At 39.3% G+C, this 17,580-nt stretch overlaps 1 protein-coding gene across 5 annotated transcripts in view; it reads left to right on the top strand.

The window, feature by feature from the left end:
- Positions 1-16,594, top strand: part of LOC103100557 (mitochondrial dicarboxylate carrier-like) — a 36,438-nt gene extending 19,844 nt beyond the window's left edge. For 2 of the 5 annotated variants that reach the window (XM_016430719.2, XM_016430717.2), the window contains exons 10-13: positions 539-631; positions 4,487-4,561; positions 5,086-5,142; positions 15,760-16,594. In XM_016430719.2, the coding sequence (XP_016286205.1) occupies positions 539-631; positions 4,487-4,561; positions 5,086-5,142; positions 15,760-15,936 (402 nt within the window). In that variant the 3' untranslated portion in view covers positions 15,937-16,594. Of the gene's footprint in view, positions 1-538; positions 632-4,471; positions 4,562-5,085; positions 5,143-15,759 lie in introns of all 5 variants that reach the window. The other 3 variants (XM_016430718.2, XM_056817338.1, XM_016430722.2) reach the window with 3 other exon arrangements.
- Positions 16,595-17,580: the final 986 nt, after the last annotated feature.

The raw sequence follows: 17,580 nt of genomic DNA, 5'->3' as shown, positions 1-17,580 counted from the left end.
CCACAAGACCTCCTCTAAGACTCTGGAGGCTAGTACCTCCAGAAAAGCCTGGAAAGGAAGTCAGCCTTTTTTACTCATCCATGTGGTCATTCTAAGGGAAAATCCAAGAGCAGTCTGAGGTCACCAGCTGGAGCTCCTCTAGGGCCAAGTTTGAAGGAGAAAGAGCTGGTCATAGGAAGTTCTTGCCACTTTTAAAGACCCTTCCTTTTGTCATTTTCTGTGCCTTCCTTCCACTTTACATGGACCAATTGTAGCTATAGGTCTGCTTAGGACTGCCCAGAGGACAGTCAGTGAGTTTTGATTAGTCACTCACTAGAGCACACTGTGGGTCACAGACCTCCCCATACTTAAGGATAAGTGGGATGTATATGCTTTTGGTGAATAAATCTAAAAATGGGCAGGGGAGAGTTCATCTCATTTTCACCTATGCAAAGGCCCTGCTGGATAGTTGATAGAGAGGAATGGGCATTAAAGGTTGCTGCAGTTAAGGGTTGAAGTTGTTGACATAGTTCCTCTTGATTTCAATCTCATTCTGTAGGCATCCTGCTATGACCAAGTCAAGGAAATTGGGATCACCTCCAATCTCTTCTCTGACAGTCTCTTCACCCACATCATAGTCAGTTTCATGGCCGTAGGTTCCTTTTAAAAGCTCCAAATGACAATCATGCAGCTCCATGACCTTGTACGGGTAGTAGAATGGACATATGGCATATGTTATCATAGAATAGAAACTTCTAGAGATTTTAGCACAAGATGGGGAATCTTACCAGAATATTAATGTAAGCATCACTCCTCTTGCTTTGAGATTCACAGAAAATTTATCCATTTCAAGGTACTCTTTGGAGTCAACATTCATGCAAGACCATAGTCCACAAACCCCTACCAATATGTGTATTTTTAAAAAATCTTTGCCTTCTGTCTTAGAATCGATAAGTATTGGTTCCAAAGCAGAAGAGTGGTAAGGGGGGGGGGGGGGGTGTGATGGTTAAGTGACTCACTCACCAAGGGCACACAGCCAGGAAGTGTCTGAACCCAGGACCTCCTGTCTCCAGGACTGGTTCTCTATCCACTGAGTTACATAGCTGCCCTTTTGTCCTTAGTGTGTATATTTTGATTTTATTTATTTTTATCAGTCAGCCAAAGAACTCGGTTCAGAACAAAAGGTATTTGATTAATAGCATGGTAAATAAAGTGACAAAAAGATTTTGCCGCCTCCTCCTTCTCCCAAACATGTATGAGGTAAATTTTCCGATAGGTTTCTATATGAACAATGGGATAAAGTACACATTGCAAAGAATACACATCACTAAGGAATGTAAGTAAAGAGGCACAGACCAGGAACCCACAAAGACAATAGGGTATGTGTGGTTAGGGCAGTTCATCCCTCAGATTTTGTAGAGCTGCCTATCTCATTTCATGACCTTATTGCACTACTCTTTGATGTCATTTCTGCTGGGTGTCATGCTTCTATGCTTTATGTGCATCTCCCCTGATTTCCTGGTCAGTGAGATGTTCTCTATTACTGTCTGGAGGGTGGGTTGACTAGAAAGTCTTTCCAGGGAGAGCTACAGCTCTTTTAATGAAGAATTTATGGTTATGAATCTCCACACTTCATCAGGTCAACAAAAGCTGGCAGAATGCAGGTATGGTTTTTTAAAAATTTAAATGTGTTGGGTCCTTTTTGAAAATTCATATTCCCAAACAAATAACTCAGGGTTAGGAAATCACTGGAATTCCATTCTGATTGTGAGCCTATATACTCAAAACCTATTTTGGAGACTTATACCCTCCAAAAATTTCACTGGAACTATATGGAGGCTAGGATGATGAAACCCAAGGTTACTCCCAAGGTCTTTTTTGATTTGCATTCAAATGAAGTTAGGACAAGGACAAAAGTCCCAGGGGAAGAACCTGAATTACATTCCTTTTTTTATTATGAATATCTACCAGTAACAAGAAAATATGAATTCTCTTTAATCTCTCTAGAAAATCAAGTCTCTATTTTAACTAAAGTAAAAAGTAAGAGGACTTCTGAGAAGGTATAGTTTAATGTGGCCATAGCTTCAAATTTATCTAGTAGTTTAAATCTGGTGTTGTATGAACATATGCCTAATTTTTCAACTCTGTTTTTAACCTTGGACTTGGGTTCTTTTGCACTTATTCTGGCAAAGCAACAGTGAAGCAGAGCTAGGCCTACAGAGATGAAACACTCTTATTTCTGTTAATCAACAGCAAACTACTGTCTAAAATTCTGGGTCTTGGTTATATTATTATATCTTTTCTCTTTCTATCTCTTCCCAGTCCCTTTCTCCCTCCCTTTATGTTCCCTTTCTTCATATCTGCATTTTTTGACAATTGCCTTTTTCCTCCTTTGCACTGTCTCCTTTTTCCTAGGTTCTCTTTCCTAAGAATTTCATGTGACCTTGAATAAGTTTGATCTAATGTCTTACCTGAACTTGGAAAATTTCTTTATATCCTGTTAAACTGGGAAAAAAACATAGAACTATTAAATAGTCAGAAAAAACATTCTTTAATTATGGAGAGGAGTTTAGCACTAAATCAGGCCTCCTCTCAGGGCTGAAATACAAATCCATCTCTGGTCACAGAATTCCTGGGAGGGCCACCACCAGAGATGACTACTCCAAAGAGCCATTACAATTGGGAAGCTTATATACTTCTTCAGGAACTATGGACCAGACAGTATAGTTGATTAAAGAAAATGAGGAGTCCTAGACAGGAATAACAGTGAGAGGCAGACTGCTTTACAATGGACACAAAAGGGAAAGATCCAGCCAAAGGGCTGGGCTACCTTGGTAAAGGATTTTGGCCTAAGGGGAGAAACCATTGGGACAAAAAGAGTTAATACCTGATGGGATTAGCCATCTCCACTTAAACTACTTTAAGATCTATTGTTACCCTGAAACTGTTTGGACTTTCCCTCAGGAGAAATTCTCATGTGACAAGGTCAAACTTGGAAGTTTTCACCTTCAAGCTAACTAGACCTGGGGGGGTTATCAGATCTCACTAGGCTACAAGTCTAGATTCCAGGTCGACAATCCAATGACATGAAAGCTATCTCATTCTTAAGTCACAGACTTATTTATGCACATTTAGGTTGTGTGATGCCCACTGAACTCATGTCACTACTTCTAATTTTCTTATAATTTATAGCTTTTACTCCTTTATCACTTAGTATGTCTCACAAGGTCAAGATTTATTTATTCTTTATCATGTGTGATGTGGTGTCAATTTCCCTTGTATTCTTATCTCCTTTTTTAAAAAGCCTTTCTATATTAGTATCACTTCTAATACAGAAGAGAGGCAAGGGTTTGGCCAGTGTTGGTGAACCTTTTAGAGACTAAGTGCCACTCCCCACCCCCACCCCAGACAGGAGAGGGAAGAAGCACTCCTATTGGGCTCCTGGACAGAGGGGCAGGTGAAGTGAGGAATGTCCTCAGGTATGGTGGAGAGGTGGGGAGCACCCAGAGTCCCTTTGGCTTTCTAGTAACAAACTCTGGCCAGTGATGGTGCGCTTGCTCATAGAGTGGGTTCTGTGTGCCCTCTCTAGCATGCATTCCATAGGTTCACTACCACAGGGCTAGGCAATTAGGGTTAAATGATTGACCTAGAAACTAGGAAGTGTCTGAGGCCACATTTGAGCTTAGGTCCTCTCAACTCCTGGCTTTGAGCTCTATCCACTATGCTGCCTAGCTGCCCCTCTTAGCTCCTATTATGAACACCAACTCCAATAAAAAGTTTTGTTTTTGAGGTCTATACAATAGTTGATTGTGTTAGGTACAACTGCATTATTGTGTAGGGATCAGCCCATTTACCATTCCAGATGTCTATTCCCATTTAACTTGAATACGAAGAGTAAACTAAGACTTGCAGAGCTGTTAGGAATAAGAGATCAGATCAACAACGCATCCCCCCCCCCCAAAAAAAAAAAAAGTCTTAATTCAATGGTTGGGAAGGAAACAATTTTTTTTTTAAACCCTTACCTTCTGTCTTGGAGTCAATACTGTGTATTGGCTCCAAGGCAGAAGAGTGGTAAGGGCTAGGCAATGGGGGTCACGTGACTTGCCCGGGGTCACACAACTAGGAAGTGGCTGAGGCCATATTTGAACCTAGGACCTCCCGTCTCTAGGCCTGGCTCTCAATCCACTGAGCTACCCAGCTGCCCCCAGAAACAAATTTTTAAGGACAGACTTGCTCCTGGACAGAAGCAGCTTCTCTTGAAGCTTTTATTTAGGTAAATAACCATGACGCCAATTTTCTGAAACCATGGTGGTAGAAAGTGTATGATAAATCATATGCATTCATTGGGTGATTAGTTGATTTCTCAGGCAATTCACTGGCACCATCTGCTTGCCAAATCATTGAGAAACTTGCATGAGGAAAATGCCTAGAAAATTATAATATCCCATGGAAGAAAGAAAGAGAGCTCTTTTACTCCCTATAATCTTAATAGTTTTCATCTCCCCAGGGTTTATGTGCCACCTTCCTATGCCAGCCCTTGGATGTACTCAAAATTCGAATGATGAATAACCAGGATTATTATGTAAGTTTATAGTTATTTCACTTCTCTCAAAGATCCTTCCTCCCAAATGTCATTGCTATTATGAACCCAAAGAATCAGCATATGGTATTTTTTTATCTCTATTTAACTTAATTTTTTAAACTTTGTTGTTCAATTGTTTTTAATTGTATCTGATTCTTCATAACTCCATTTGGGGTTTTCTTAGCAAAGATCTTGGAGTAGTTTGCCATTTCCTTCTCCAGCTCATTTTACAGATGAGGAAACGGAGGCAAACAAGGTTAAGTGACTTACTCAGGGTCCCATTGCTAGTAAATGTCTGTGACAAGATTTGAATTCAGGAAGATGAGTCTTCCTGATTTCAGACCTGGCACTCTTATCAATTGCACCACCCAGCTACCCTTCAATTTTCTCTTTAAATAAAGGTGAGAACTTGCCTTGATTTGTCTGCAACATAAATCATAAAGTTGATGGAAGAGAGCTATACAGGAACTAACATACAACTAAACTGATAAATTTTTGGAAATTGTGTTTTTTGTCTCTTTCAGAGTGTCTTTTATTGTGTAACTGAGACAGCCAAATTGGGACCAGGGGCTTTTTACAAGGTATCTATTATTTTAAGAGGCTTAAGGACTTGTCATCAATAGGATTTTGGGGAAAGGGGCCCTAACCTGAGAGAAAGACAGAGAAGAGTTGATGAATCACTTTAAAAAAATTTTTTTACAAAAAAATCTTAATATTCTACCAATTTTATACACACTCTCAAAAGCTTGTGAAGTTTCAATAACCATCCAAACCATACTTGTCAATTATGGTCACACCATCTTCCTAGCCCCAAGTAGACTTTAGGAAAAGAGCAGAGATGATTTTGTTTTTATCTTAATGTTCCCAGTACTTAGCAAAATGACATATATCTAGTATTTAATAAGTGTTTATTGAATTAAAGTGTATTTCTAAGAAGAATTTAATGGTGGTTTAGGTGATGTAAGAACAAAAGATATCAATTTTTAAAAATGAATTAAAAATTATTAAAAATTAAAAACTATTAAGTTTTTACCTTCAGTGCCAGGGGTGATCATACCCTCCATTCCACAAATTGAAATCTTGTTTTTCAGTGGTTAGTAGTTTTACACTCCCCAAATTACCTTATATAGGACATCCCCAAAGTCTTAGTGCAGTTTTAGGGCATTTTCATTCTAACCAGATTGTTTTTTGTTTTATACATGTGTTGTATCCCATCACCATGCAGGTAGAATGAAAATTTTCTTTATTTTTCTTTTTAAAGTTATTTAGTTTAGAATATTTTTCTATAGTTACATGAATCATGTTCTTTCCCTCCCTTCCTCCCACCCTCTCTCATAGCCAAGGAACAATTCCACTGGGGTGTGAGAATGAAAATTTCTTAACAGTAGGAACTGTTTGTGTTTTGATCTTAGCTGAGATACAATGCTTTTGTATATAGTAGATCCTTAATAAATATTTATTGGACTAAAGAGGCCCCAGAAGTTCAAGTCTGACCCTAGTATCCCATCTCCTATCTCTGCTTAGCATATACACTTCCCCCTCAACACTCCCCTCCCCCACTAAGAGTCTTGCTTTTCCTTAAAAAGTCAGCACCTCTTTCACAAGACTTTTCTTGATTCATCCATGACTAGAGTCCATTCCACACCTGACTCTGTGTTGACTTGTTTACTTCTAGGTGTATTTGTCATTCCTTTAAGAGAATATGAGACCCTTGAAAGCTGAAATTAGTATTATTATATTATGGTATTATATAATTTTATCAAACCCTAGCATGCTTAGCACAGTGCCTAGCACACAGTAGATGCCTAATAAAATGCTGAATGATTGAATGAATGAACCAGTGAATGAAAGGGACAGACCCCAGAAAGACCCTTGTTCCACAAGTCTGGGTAAACTTAGCACAGGCTTTGGAGATTTTGTTAGGTAAGGTCCACATCCTAGAAGAGACTTAAAAAACCAGGGATCCTGTGGAAAGTAAAAATACTAGAGTCCATGTCTAAGGATGCCTCCTCCTGCATTTACACTTTCAGCTTCCCAATCCTCAGAATGACCTTCAGGCCTATTTTACTTTGGCTAATTTCGGCTGCCAAAGGAACTTTCTCCTTAGGTCTCTGCTACACAGGTGGCTTCATCCTTCTCCTTCTGGTCTGATTTTCTTTGGAGGTCATCTTTCATCTCCTTTGTGTCATTTTCAAGCCAGTTGATTATGGCTTTCAAGACACTATTTTCTTGTTTTAGTTCAAGTGCCTCTGTTTCAGAGTGGCTTATCTTAGTTTTTAAGTTCTTTTCCCAGTTGTCTTCAGCCTCTCTTAATTGTGTTTTGAATTGTACTTTGAGTTCTTCCAGAGCCTGTATCAGTTCACTGGGGTTTCTGTTTTTTTGCTTGGAGTTTCCTCATCCTTCTCTGTTCTGTTTGCTCTTTGTTCATTGCCTTTATAGAAGCTGTCAATTGTAATTTCTTTTTTCTTTTTCTGTTGTTTGTTCATATTTACACCTTCTTTACTTCCTGCTGTTGCCTGAACTCTTGCTCCTCTCATTTTTTTGTGGTTTTGGACTTTTCTTTCCACCTTCACCCTTGGAGCTTTGTCAGTAAATCTCTCAGTGCAGTCTGTGGGGAAGGGTTGTTGGAGCTTGAGCTTCCCTGCCCTCTGGAGGCTTTGATGGGATTAAGCCCAGCTGGGTTACTGAATGTGCCCTGAGGCCAAGACCTCAGGAAGGGGGCGGAATATGGAGTGTCTCTGCTGCTGCAACTATGTCTCCCACTCTGCACTCTGCGTTTCTTCTCTAACTGCTTCCCCATTGCCTGTGTTGGACACTCTAAAGCCTGGCACAGCTTTGCCTATAAGATACTCCCTCCAAACCAGCGCCTTTGCCCGCCCAGAGGTTCCAGCTGCCACTGGAATCTTAGCACTCTAAGTGGAGGAGGGATCCCAGGACCTTCCTTCTTCCTTCCCCTTAAACCTGAGTGTTCTCCAATTCAGGCTTTTGGGGGTGTACCTTTTAAGTTGAGTCCAGCATGTAGGATTCCAGGATGATAACTTTGGGTCGAGGATTTATTTGAAGAGGCTGATCAACTAAAATCATCCTGAAAATACTCCACGTATTTAAATTGATCTGTGTAACTTTGTGTCCCTCTTTTTTATATTTTTTCAGCTTTTGTCCTATGAGGTTCCATTCATGAACATTTAGAACTCCCATTGATGGAAATTCAGGATATGCTTTCTGAATAACCTTGAGTAACGCCTTGATTTTGGCTTGTGAGACCTTACTCCATTTTCAATCAAAGACATTAGCAATCTAATATAACAAGTTTGAGAGGAAGTGTTCTGACCCATCTCTGTTAGAAGGAGCCTTACCTCGATGGCCTGTCGACGGTAATCTCCGTTCAGACTTCAGTCTCTGAATCCCTTGTCTCCTCAAAGATGAATGCACTCTGGAACTCTATGCCTAAGGTAAAAGGTCCTAAAGACACCTGGGGCACAACACTCCCACACCTCAGGTTATAAGTTTTTATCACAAGTACTGGAATTGGTTAAAAGGAAAGTTAATACTAAATATAATTGTTTAAATGACAAGCATGAATTGGTATATGCCTTAGAGAAATTTCTAGTACATTCAAATTTTAAATATGTAGGAATTATATTTTTAAGCAGGACATAAGGGCAGCAAGGATAGAAGTTATTAGACATTATTTTTTAAAAAAACCTGAATGAAGTTCAGAAACTTTATATAAGGCATATTAATGCAACTTTATCCAAACAAAACCTCGACCCAAAGTTATCATCCTGGAATCCTACACAGCAGGAGGGTTCCTTGGCTCTGTTTTCTTGTTAGGCTTGATTTTCAGTCCCCTGGGAGCATTTAGTTTGTAATCAGTAAGGAAGGATTTTCAGAGGTCTGAACTTTTGCTGCCTCTATGCCACCTCCTACACAGGTCACTTCAAAACAAAGAGTAGACTTTAATTTAATCATGGCTTTCACATAGCAAATTGATGATGATGATAGAATTAGGATCCCAGAGCTGAAGGGTACTTCAGAAAGCATCTCAGCCCCATTCATAACTGAATAGGAATCTCCTTTATAATATCCCCTCAGTGTTTTATAGCACTGTTAGTTTTGGGGAGAGAACCAAAATTACATTACCATGTCCAGGTCAATGCACAGTGTGTCTGACTGTGAATGATCAGACCAGTATGAGCTCAGAAAGTTCTACCATAAGTTGGGCACAAATAACCTGTATAACATTTGGGGTGGAGATGTCTCTAAATTTGTACATTTTATATTTCTTTTGAACTACTGCTTTGTTCATAAAGCACAGCACCTTCTTTGGAACAGGACAATTCTGTACCAAATTGTTTTGATAACCACTGCTTTATAGTATAGTTTGAGATCTGGAACTGCAAGTCCTCCTTCCTTTGCATTGTTTTCATTATTTCCCTGGATATCCTTGATCTTTTGTTCTTCCAAATGAACTTTTGTTATGGTTTTTCCTAATTCTATAAAGAAGTTTTTTTGGTAGTTCAATGGGTATGGCACTAAATAAGTAAATTAATTTGGGTAGGATTGTCATTTTTATTATGTTAGCTCATCCCACCCATGAGCAATCAATGTTTTTCCAATTGTTTAGATATAGTTTTAATTGTGTGGAGAGTGTTTTGTAGTTGTGTTCAAATAGTTCCTGTGTTTGTCTCAGCAGATACATTCCCAAGTATTTTATATTGTCTAAGGTGATTTTGAATGGGATTTCTCTTTCTAATTCTTGCTGCTGAGATGGATTGGAGATATATAGAAATGCTGATGACTTATGAGGGTTTATTTTATATCCTGCTACTTTGCTAAAGTTGTTGATTATTTCCACTGGCTTTTTGGTTGATTCTCTAGGATTCTTTAAGTAGACCATCATATCGTCTGCAAAGAGTTTGGTCTCCTCATTGCCAATTTTAATACCTTCAATTTCTTTTTCTTCTCTAATTGCTACTGCTAGTGTTTCTAGTACAATGTCAAATAATAGAGGTGATAATGGGCATCCTTGTTTCACTCCTGATCTTATTGGTAAGGCTTCTAGTTTATCCCCATTGCAGATGATGTTTGCTGATGGTTTTAGTTATATACTGTTTATTATTTTTAGGAAAGGCCCTTCTATTCCTATACTTTCTAGTATTTTCAATAGGATTGGGTGTTGTATTTTATCAAAGGCTTTTTCTGCATCTATTGAGATAATAATGTGATTTTTGTTAGTTTGCATGTTAATATGGTCAATTATGTGGATGGTTTTCCTAATACTGAACCATCCTTGCATTCCTGGTATTAATAAATCCCACCTGATCATAGTGGATAACCCTTGTGATGACTTGCTAGAGTCTTTTTGCTAGTATCCTATTTAAGATTTTTGCATCTATATTCATTAAGGAGATTGGTCTATAGTTTTCTTTCTCTGTTTTTGACCTGCCTGGCTTTGGGATCAGTACTATGTTTGTGTCGTAAAAAGAATTTGGTAGAACTCCTTCTTGGCTTATTCTGTCAAATAGTTTGTATAATATTGAGATTAGTTGTTCTTTGAATGTTTAATAGAATTCATTTGTGAATCCATCTGGACCTGGGGATTTTTTCTTAGGGAGTTCTTTGATGGCTTGTTCAATTTCTTTTTCTGATATGGGGTTGTTTAGATAATTTATTTCTTCCTCTTTTAGTCTAGGAAATTTATATTTTTGTAAGTATTCATCCATATCACCTAGATTGCCATATTTGTTGCCATATAATTGGGCATAGTAGTTTTTAATGATTGTCTTAATTTCCTCTTCATTAGAGGTGAGGTCTCCCTTTTCATCTTGAATACTGTCAATTTGTTTTTTTCTTTCCTTTTTTTTTAATTAGACTGACTAGCACATTGTTTTATTTGTTTTTTCAAAGTGCCAGCTCCTAGTTTTATTTATTAAATCAATAGTTCTTTGACTTTCAATTTTATTAATTTCTCCTTTGATTTTTAGAATCTCTAATTTAGTCTTCATCTGAGGATTTTTAATTTGTTCACTTTCTAGTTTTTTAATTTGCATGCCCAATTCAATGACCTCTGCCCTTCTTACTTTGTTAATATATAAACTCAAGGATATAAATTTCCCCCTGAGTACTGCTTTGGCTGCATCCCACAGGTTTTGAAAGGATGTCTCACCATTGTCATTTTCTTCAATGAAGTTATTGTTTCTACGATTTGTTCTTTAACTTACTGGTTTTGAAGAATCGTATTGTTTAATTTCCAATTAATTTTTGATTTACCTCTCCATGTACCCTTACTAATTGTTATTTTCATTGCATTGTGGTCTGAGAAGGTTGCATTTATTATTTCTGCTCTTTTGCACTGGTTTGCAATGTTTTTATGCCCTAATACATGGTCAGTTTTTGTGAATGTACCATGTACTGCTGAAAAGAAGGTATATTCTTTTTTGTCCCTATTTATTTTTCTCCACATGTCTACTAACTCTAATTTTTCTAAGATTTCATTAACTTCTCTTACCTCTTTCTTATTTATTTTTTGGTTTGCTTTATCTAGTTCAGAGAGAGGAAGGTTCAGGTTTCGCACTAGTACAGTTTTTCTATATTTCATCCTTGATCTCCACTAGTTTCTCCGTGCATACAGGTTGAGTACAGATATTTCCTCATACTGCCTTTTATAAGGATGTAATTACCTTCCCTATCTCTTTTAACTAGATTTATTTTTACATTGGCTTTGTCAGATATCATGATTGCGACTCCTGCCTTCTTTTTATCATTTGATGCCCAATAGATTTGGCTCCATTCTCTTACTTTCACCCTATGCGTACCTACCTTCCTCATGTGTGTTTCTTGCAGACAGCATATAGTAGGGTTTTGGATTCTAATCCACTCTGCTATTCACTTTCATTTTATGGGTGAGTTCATTCCATTCACATTCAGAGTTATGATTATTAGCTGTGTATTTCCCAGCATTTTGATTTCTATTCCTGGTCCTACCTTTTCTTCTTTCACTATTTCCTTCTACACCAATGTTTGATTTTAATCAGTCCCCCTAGTTCCCACCCTTATTTTACTTCCCTTTCTACCCCTTCCTTCTTATTCCCCCCCTTATTTTTCCTGTAGTCTTCCTAAAATTACCCCCCACCCTCTCTCTCCCTTGTACTGCTTCCCTCCCCACCAGTCCTTTTGTTACCCTTCTACTCCCCTATAGGGCGCAAATCTATTCTCTGCCCCAATGAATTGGATTATTCTTCCATCTTTAGGTAAGTTTCAAAGCAAGTAAGAGTTGAATATTTCCTATCTCTGACCTCTTGACCCATCCAATGTATTGATGTTCTCCCCCCTCCCACCATGAGCTTCTTTGTGATATATGAATTTACCCCCATTTGTTTCTTTTCCCATTTCTTTTAATATTAACCTCTTTTTTTAGCTCTTGTTGTATATCTATATACACCACACACATGTATATGTATTTATGTGTGCATATATCTATATACCTATTTATGTCTTGTCCTTTCATCCTATACAGTTTGTCACTGTTCCCTCTAAGTGTAATTCTTCTAGCTACCCAGGTGGTAACAACAGTTTTTTAGAGTTACCAATGACTTTTCTTATAAGGCTACATATCATTTTAACTTATTTAGTATCTTAAAATTTTTTTGTGTTGTTTTGTTTTTCTTTTTTCCCTCTTTTTTAATTACCTTTTGATGATTCTCTTGAATTATGTGCTTGGACATCAAATTTTCTGTTCATGTCTGGCCTTTTCTTTACAAATTCTTGGAATTCTTCCATTTTGTTGAATAGCCATACTTTCCCCTGCAAGAATAGAGTCAGTTTTGCTGGGTAGTTGATTCTTGGTTGTAGACCTAGTTCCCTTGCTTTTCGGAATATCATATTCCATGCCTTTTGGTCCTTCAGTGTGGATGCAGCCAAATCCCGTGTTATCCTCACTGTGGTTCCATGATATCTGAATGACTTCTTCTTGGCACCTTGTAATATCTTTTCTTTTGTCTGATAGTTCTTAAATTTGGCTATAACATTCCTGGGTGTTGTCAGTTGGGGATTAAGTACAGGAGGTGATCTGTGGATTCTTTCACTCTCCACTTTTCCCTCTTGTTCTAGGATATCAGGTCAGTTTTCCTGAATAATTTCCTGTAGTATTATGTCCAGGCTTTTTCTTTTGTCATGGTCTTCTGGTAGACCAATGATTCTTAAATTGTCTCTCCTCGAACGATTTTCTAAATCCTCTGGAATGAAATGCTTCATATTTTCCTCAATTTTTTCATTCTTTTGGTTTTGTTTTATAGTGTCCTGATGCCTTATGAGGTTACTTAATTCCAGTTGTTATATTCTGGTTCTTAAAGACTGGATTTCTTCCCTGGCTTTTTGGTCATCCTTTTCCTTCTGGTCTGATTTTCTTTGGAGGTCATCTTTCATCTTCTTTGCCTCATCTTTCATCTCCTTTGCCTCATTTTCCAGCTGGTTGATTTTGGCTTTCAAGACACTATTTTCTATTTCCAAATTACTTATCTGAGTTTTTAAGTTCTTTTCCCAGTTGTCTTCAGCCTCTCTTAATTGTGTTTTGAATTGTATTTTGAGTTCTTCCACAGCCTGTATCTAATTCGCTGGGCTTTCTGATTTATCATTTGCTTATCTCTCCCCCTCTGTTCCGTTTGCTGAATAGAAGCTGTCTATTGTAATTTATTTCTTCTTTTTCTGCTGTTTGTTCATATTTGCCCCTTCTTTGCTCCCCGTATTTGTTTGTGCTCTTGCTCCTCTCATTTTTTTGGTTTTCGGACTTCCTGTCAGTCCCCCCTCTTGGAGCTTTGTCAGCTCTCTCAGTGCAGTCTCTGGGGGAGGAGTTTGAGCTTCCCTGTCCTCTGGAGGCTTTTGATGGGATTAAGTTCAGCTGGGTTGGACTGTATGTGTTCTGAGGCCAAAACCTCCTGGAAGGCTGGAGCCAAATGGAAGGTCTCAGCTGCCCAAGCTCTCTCCAGTTCTCTCCAGCTGATTCCCCACCACCTGTGTTTGACACTCTGAGCCTGGCACAGCCCTGCCTGCACGGTACACCCTCTAGTCCAGTGCCTTTGCTCTCCCAGAGGTTCCTGTCCTTGCTGGAGGCCCAGCACTCTGGGGCATGAGGGGAAGGGGTCCTGGCCTCCCTAAGCTCTTAGGACTTCTGATGGGATTGAGTTCAGCTGGGTTGGGCTAGATGTGCCCCAGAGGCAAAAACCTCAGGTAAGGCTGGAGCCAAATGGAAGGACCCAGCTTCCCAGGCTGCCAGCTCTTTGATCCCTCTCAGGCTGCTTCCCTGCTGCTTGTGTTGGAAGCTCTGAGCCTGGCACAGCCCTGCCCACAACGTACACCCTCTAGACCAGCACCTTTGCCTTCCCAGAGGTTCCCGCTGCTGCTGGGGGCTCAGCGCTCTGGGGGGGGGGGAGTGAAGGGTCCTGGGACCTTCCTTCTGCCTTCCCCTTAAAGCCGAGTGTTCTTGGATTCTGGCTTTTGGGGGGTGTACCTTTTGGATTGAGTCCAGCAGGAGGGTTCCTTGGCTCTGTCTTGTTGTTAGGTTTGATTTTCAGTTTCCTAGAAGCAGTAAGTTTGTAATCAGTAAGGAAGGGTTTTCAAAGGTCTGAACTTCTGCTGCTTCTAAGCTGCCATCTTGACTCCGCCCCCTGGAACAGGACCATTCTGAATGGCATACCCACACCTATGTCTTCCATGCCTCCCAATAGATACTAAAGTTCTTCAGAGAAACCTTGGAAGTATTCTTATATTTCTTCTTTGGACCCTCTTATGAGCATTTGCCTTGTGTGAGTTCTCTGTAGAATATTCTCCTAGGCAAATGTAAGTTTGGCATTTGAACAGTGTGACCACCATATTGAAGTTGTGCTCTCTGCTATACAGTCTGAATACTTGGCATTTTGGCTTGAGAAAGGACTTCAGTATTCAATACCTTATCATGCCAGGTGATCTTCAGAATCTTAAGACAATTCAAATGGAAGAGATTCAGTTTCCTGGTATGGTGCTAGTATACTATCCAGGTTTCACAGACATACAGCAATTAGATAATTACATACACTAACTCATTTAATCCTCACCAAAAAAAAAAAACCCTTGAGCAGGTAGCATGGGTATTTTTAACCCCATTTTACAGATACAAAAGTAAGCACAGAGAAAGAAGTGACAACAGAACTGGCTCAAACCCAGATTTTCCAACTACTAGCTACTCTGTCTTCCAGAAACCTTAGAAGTAGTATTTGCATAAGGACAGAGGTCACAGAGGAGTCCTGGAAAGAAATAGCCTTAGGCAGGCATGGTAGTTCTGTTGGAGAAGATAAAACTGGAGCATGTGAGACCAGCCTAGCCAGTAGAGTAGATTTGGGTTTGCCAAGAGCACTCACTCAAAAGAATCTCTTAAATTGAACAAGGAGAAGCTAAGGAACAGATTGGCACCAAATCACAGGTATGTGCCCAGCTACCAAGAGCATATATCTAGAACTAGAAGTAAGATCCAATCTCCTAGTTGTACCTGTCTGTGGACTGATTGTACAGTTGAGTATAGTGTTCTACACACAAGAGGCATTCATTAAGTACCTGTCAAATGAATGCTGTTTTTATATGCCTGCTACATTTCTTTCTGTTCCATCTGAGGCACTCTCAGGAACCTTTAAGCTATTGCTATGATGATCAATAGGGCAGACAGGTGGTGCAGTGAATAGAGTGCTGACCTGGAGTCAGGAAGACTCCTTTTCCTGGGTTCAAAACCATCTGCATAAGTCACTTCACTCTGGAGAAGGAAACGGCAAAAAAAAAATTCCAGTATCTTTGCCAAGAAAACCCCAATGGAGTCATAAAGAAGTCAGACATGACTAAAGTGACTGAGCAATAACCACTAACTCTATCCAAATCCTAGTGAACCTAAAAAGCCCGGTCAGGGACTATGTCATCTATTAAACGTTCCTGAATCACTGTTGTTCATGGTACTCCTGCCACCTCTTCATGCTGAACTAGTAGGTTTTTTACTTATATAACACTTCATACTGTTACTTATTTATACCTGTGTATATGTCTTTTTATTATCAGCTATGTTGCATTTGTGTTTTGTGCTGCTGAATGGTTTAGGTCTCCTAGATTAGCATCAGGATTCTATCACATATCTGAATTCATTTCTGCCTCCATCCCATCTTTTTCCCCTCTCATTTCAGAGTTTGTTCCCTACTGCTCTTCGCCTGATACCACAAACCATTTTAACTTTTGTCTTCTTGGAGCAGCTTCGATTACGCTTTGGAATTCCAGTGGAGTTGGACCAGCAAAAGTGGGATCCAGCAATGCCCTTTGAACCAAAATCTGCCAAAGATGCCATAAAAAAGACTGGTCCCTGAATTCCTCTGATTTTGCCATTTTAGGGTACATAGAAAGTCACTGACCTGACATGATTCATTCCTTGGCATGTGCATTTCACTGGTATGCAAGTACACTGTTATAGCCTCTTAGAGTAAGCCCAGCTATCTAATGATCTTCCCCACTCTCACCTATTTAGTACAATAACTTCCCTAGGCTTGCCTTCTTTATTAAGGGGTAGCTGTGATGAAGACCAGAATGCAATATCACAATCTGGTACGAGAGGGTCAATTTCTAGAGTTACAAAGTCAATCCCAGAGATTTGTTGGCCCTCAGCAATATGGTTTATCTTGGGTACTTGTGGAGGGTTCTCTTAACATGCCCTTCCTAATGCATTCCAGATAGACATTTTACTTATCCCCAATCCACCCCATCTTCAGCTTGTGTCTCTGCTGCCCTCAGAGGCTGTGAAGACTGAATCTTGGCTGTCATGATTGTTTTCAAAACAGCTACAGCATATCCAGAGCTACCTTGGATTTGGAGGCAAGTCATAGGTACATATTTGAGGTGATAGGTGCATGATGCAAAGATGCACGGGGAAGGGAGTGCAAAATGTATAATTGTTTGCATTTTAAATCCACATCTCTGACATTTGAACCATTTCATCAACTCAAACACTAAATATATTTTCCAAGTCTTTGTGTGTGTCATTGTTGGACTGTATCCTAAAGTAGTAATGGTAGCTTCTTCTATGGCTGTGCTCCCTGCCTGAATTATCTATGGGATTTCTAGAAGAAAACATATGATTTATCACTTGTTTATATGGATATGTGATTTGGGGTTTTGGTTTTAAAGGATTGCTCTTTTACAAGAACAAATAATGTGGAAATGAGTTTGAGCAATAATATATTTATATATATATATATATATATATAACTGTTATGGGTGTGGAAAGGATACCCTTGGGGTTCGGGAAGGATGCCTTTTGCAAGCATGCAATGACTCCAAAACTTAGCTTAAAACAAAAAGAGATTTATTAATTTAGAAAGTAATGTTGAGAGTGGCCAGGAGGATAGCAGGGTAGAACAGCAAGGTGGGGAGCAGTTCCCTGGGAGGACAGCATGAAAGGAAAGGCTGTTCCTCCATGGGGACAGCATGGATAGAGAGGCTGTCCCCCAGACGACATCAGTTCTGGGGATTTTATACATTCTTCACAACAGTTAGTCACTCAGGCATGAGGTGGGGTGATCATACTGGGGTCTGCCTGGGGACATAAAGATTCCTTAGTTTTAGGGGACAAACAGATGTCCGATAGGATCAAGGTATGGCTTGAAGGTGCATCTTTCTGACCATCTAGAGGACGATCAGAGGGAGATAGTCATCTCAGGACCCTAGGTGGGGTGATTGGATGTTTTTAGGCTCAGAGACAGGAAAACAACAAGGGAGTTCCCCTGACAATAGTTCGCCTGGGTTTCTGGGGTACAGTGCCCATGTCAATAACCAGGTAGAATTGTTTGTCAACTCTAAGATTGGGGTGGGGGGATAGAGGGAGGGAGAAAATATGCATCATGTAACCATGGAAATTTTAAAAACAAAAATAAAAAAATAAAGTGATAGGGCATTAAAATGCATTTTGCTTTATGCAAAAAAAAAAATTATGGGATTTTTTCTTGAAATGCAAGTGG

The sequence above is a fragment of the Monodelphis domestica genome, chromosome 2 (genome assembly GCF_027887165.1).
Source record: "Monodelphis domestica isolate mMonDom1 chromosome 2, mMonDom1.pri, whole genome shotgun sequence".
Classification (NCBI taxonomy): domain Eukaryota; kingdom Metazoa; phylum Chordata; class Mammalia; order Didelphimorphia; family Didelphidae; genus Monodelphis; species Monodelphis domestica.
Note: the sequence above shows the minus strand (reverse complement) of the source record. Positions and strands in the feature narration are given on the sequence as shown.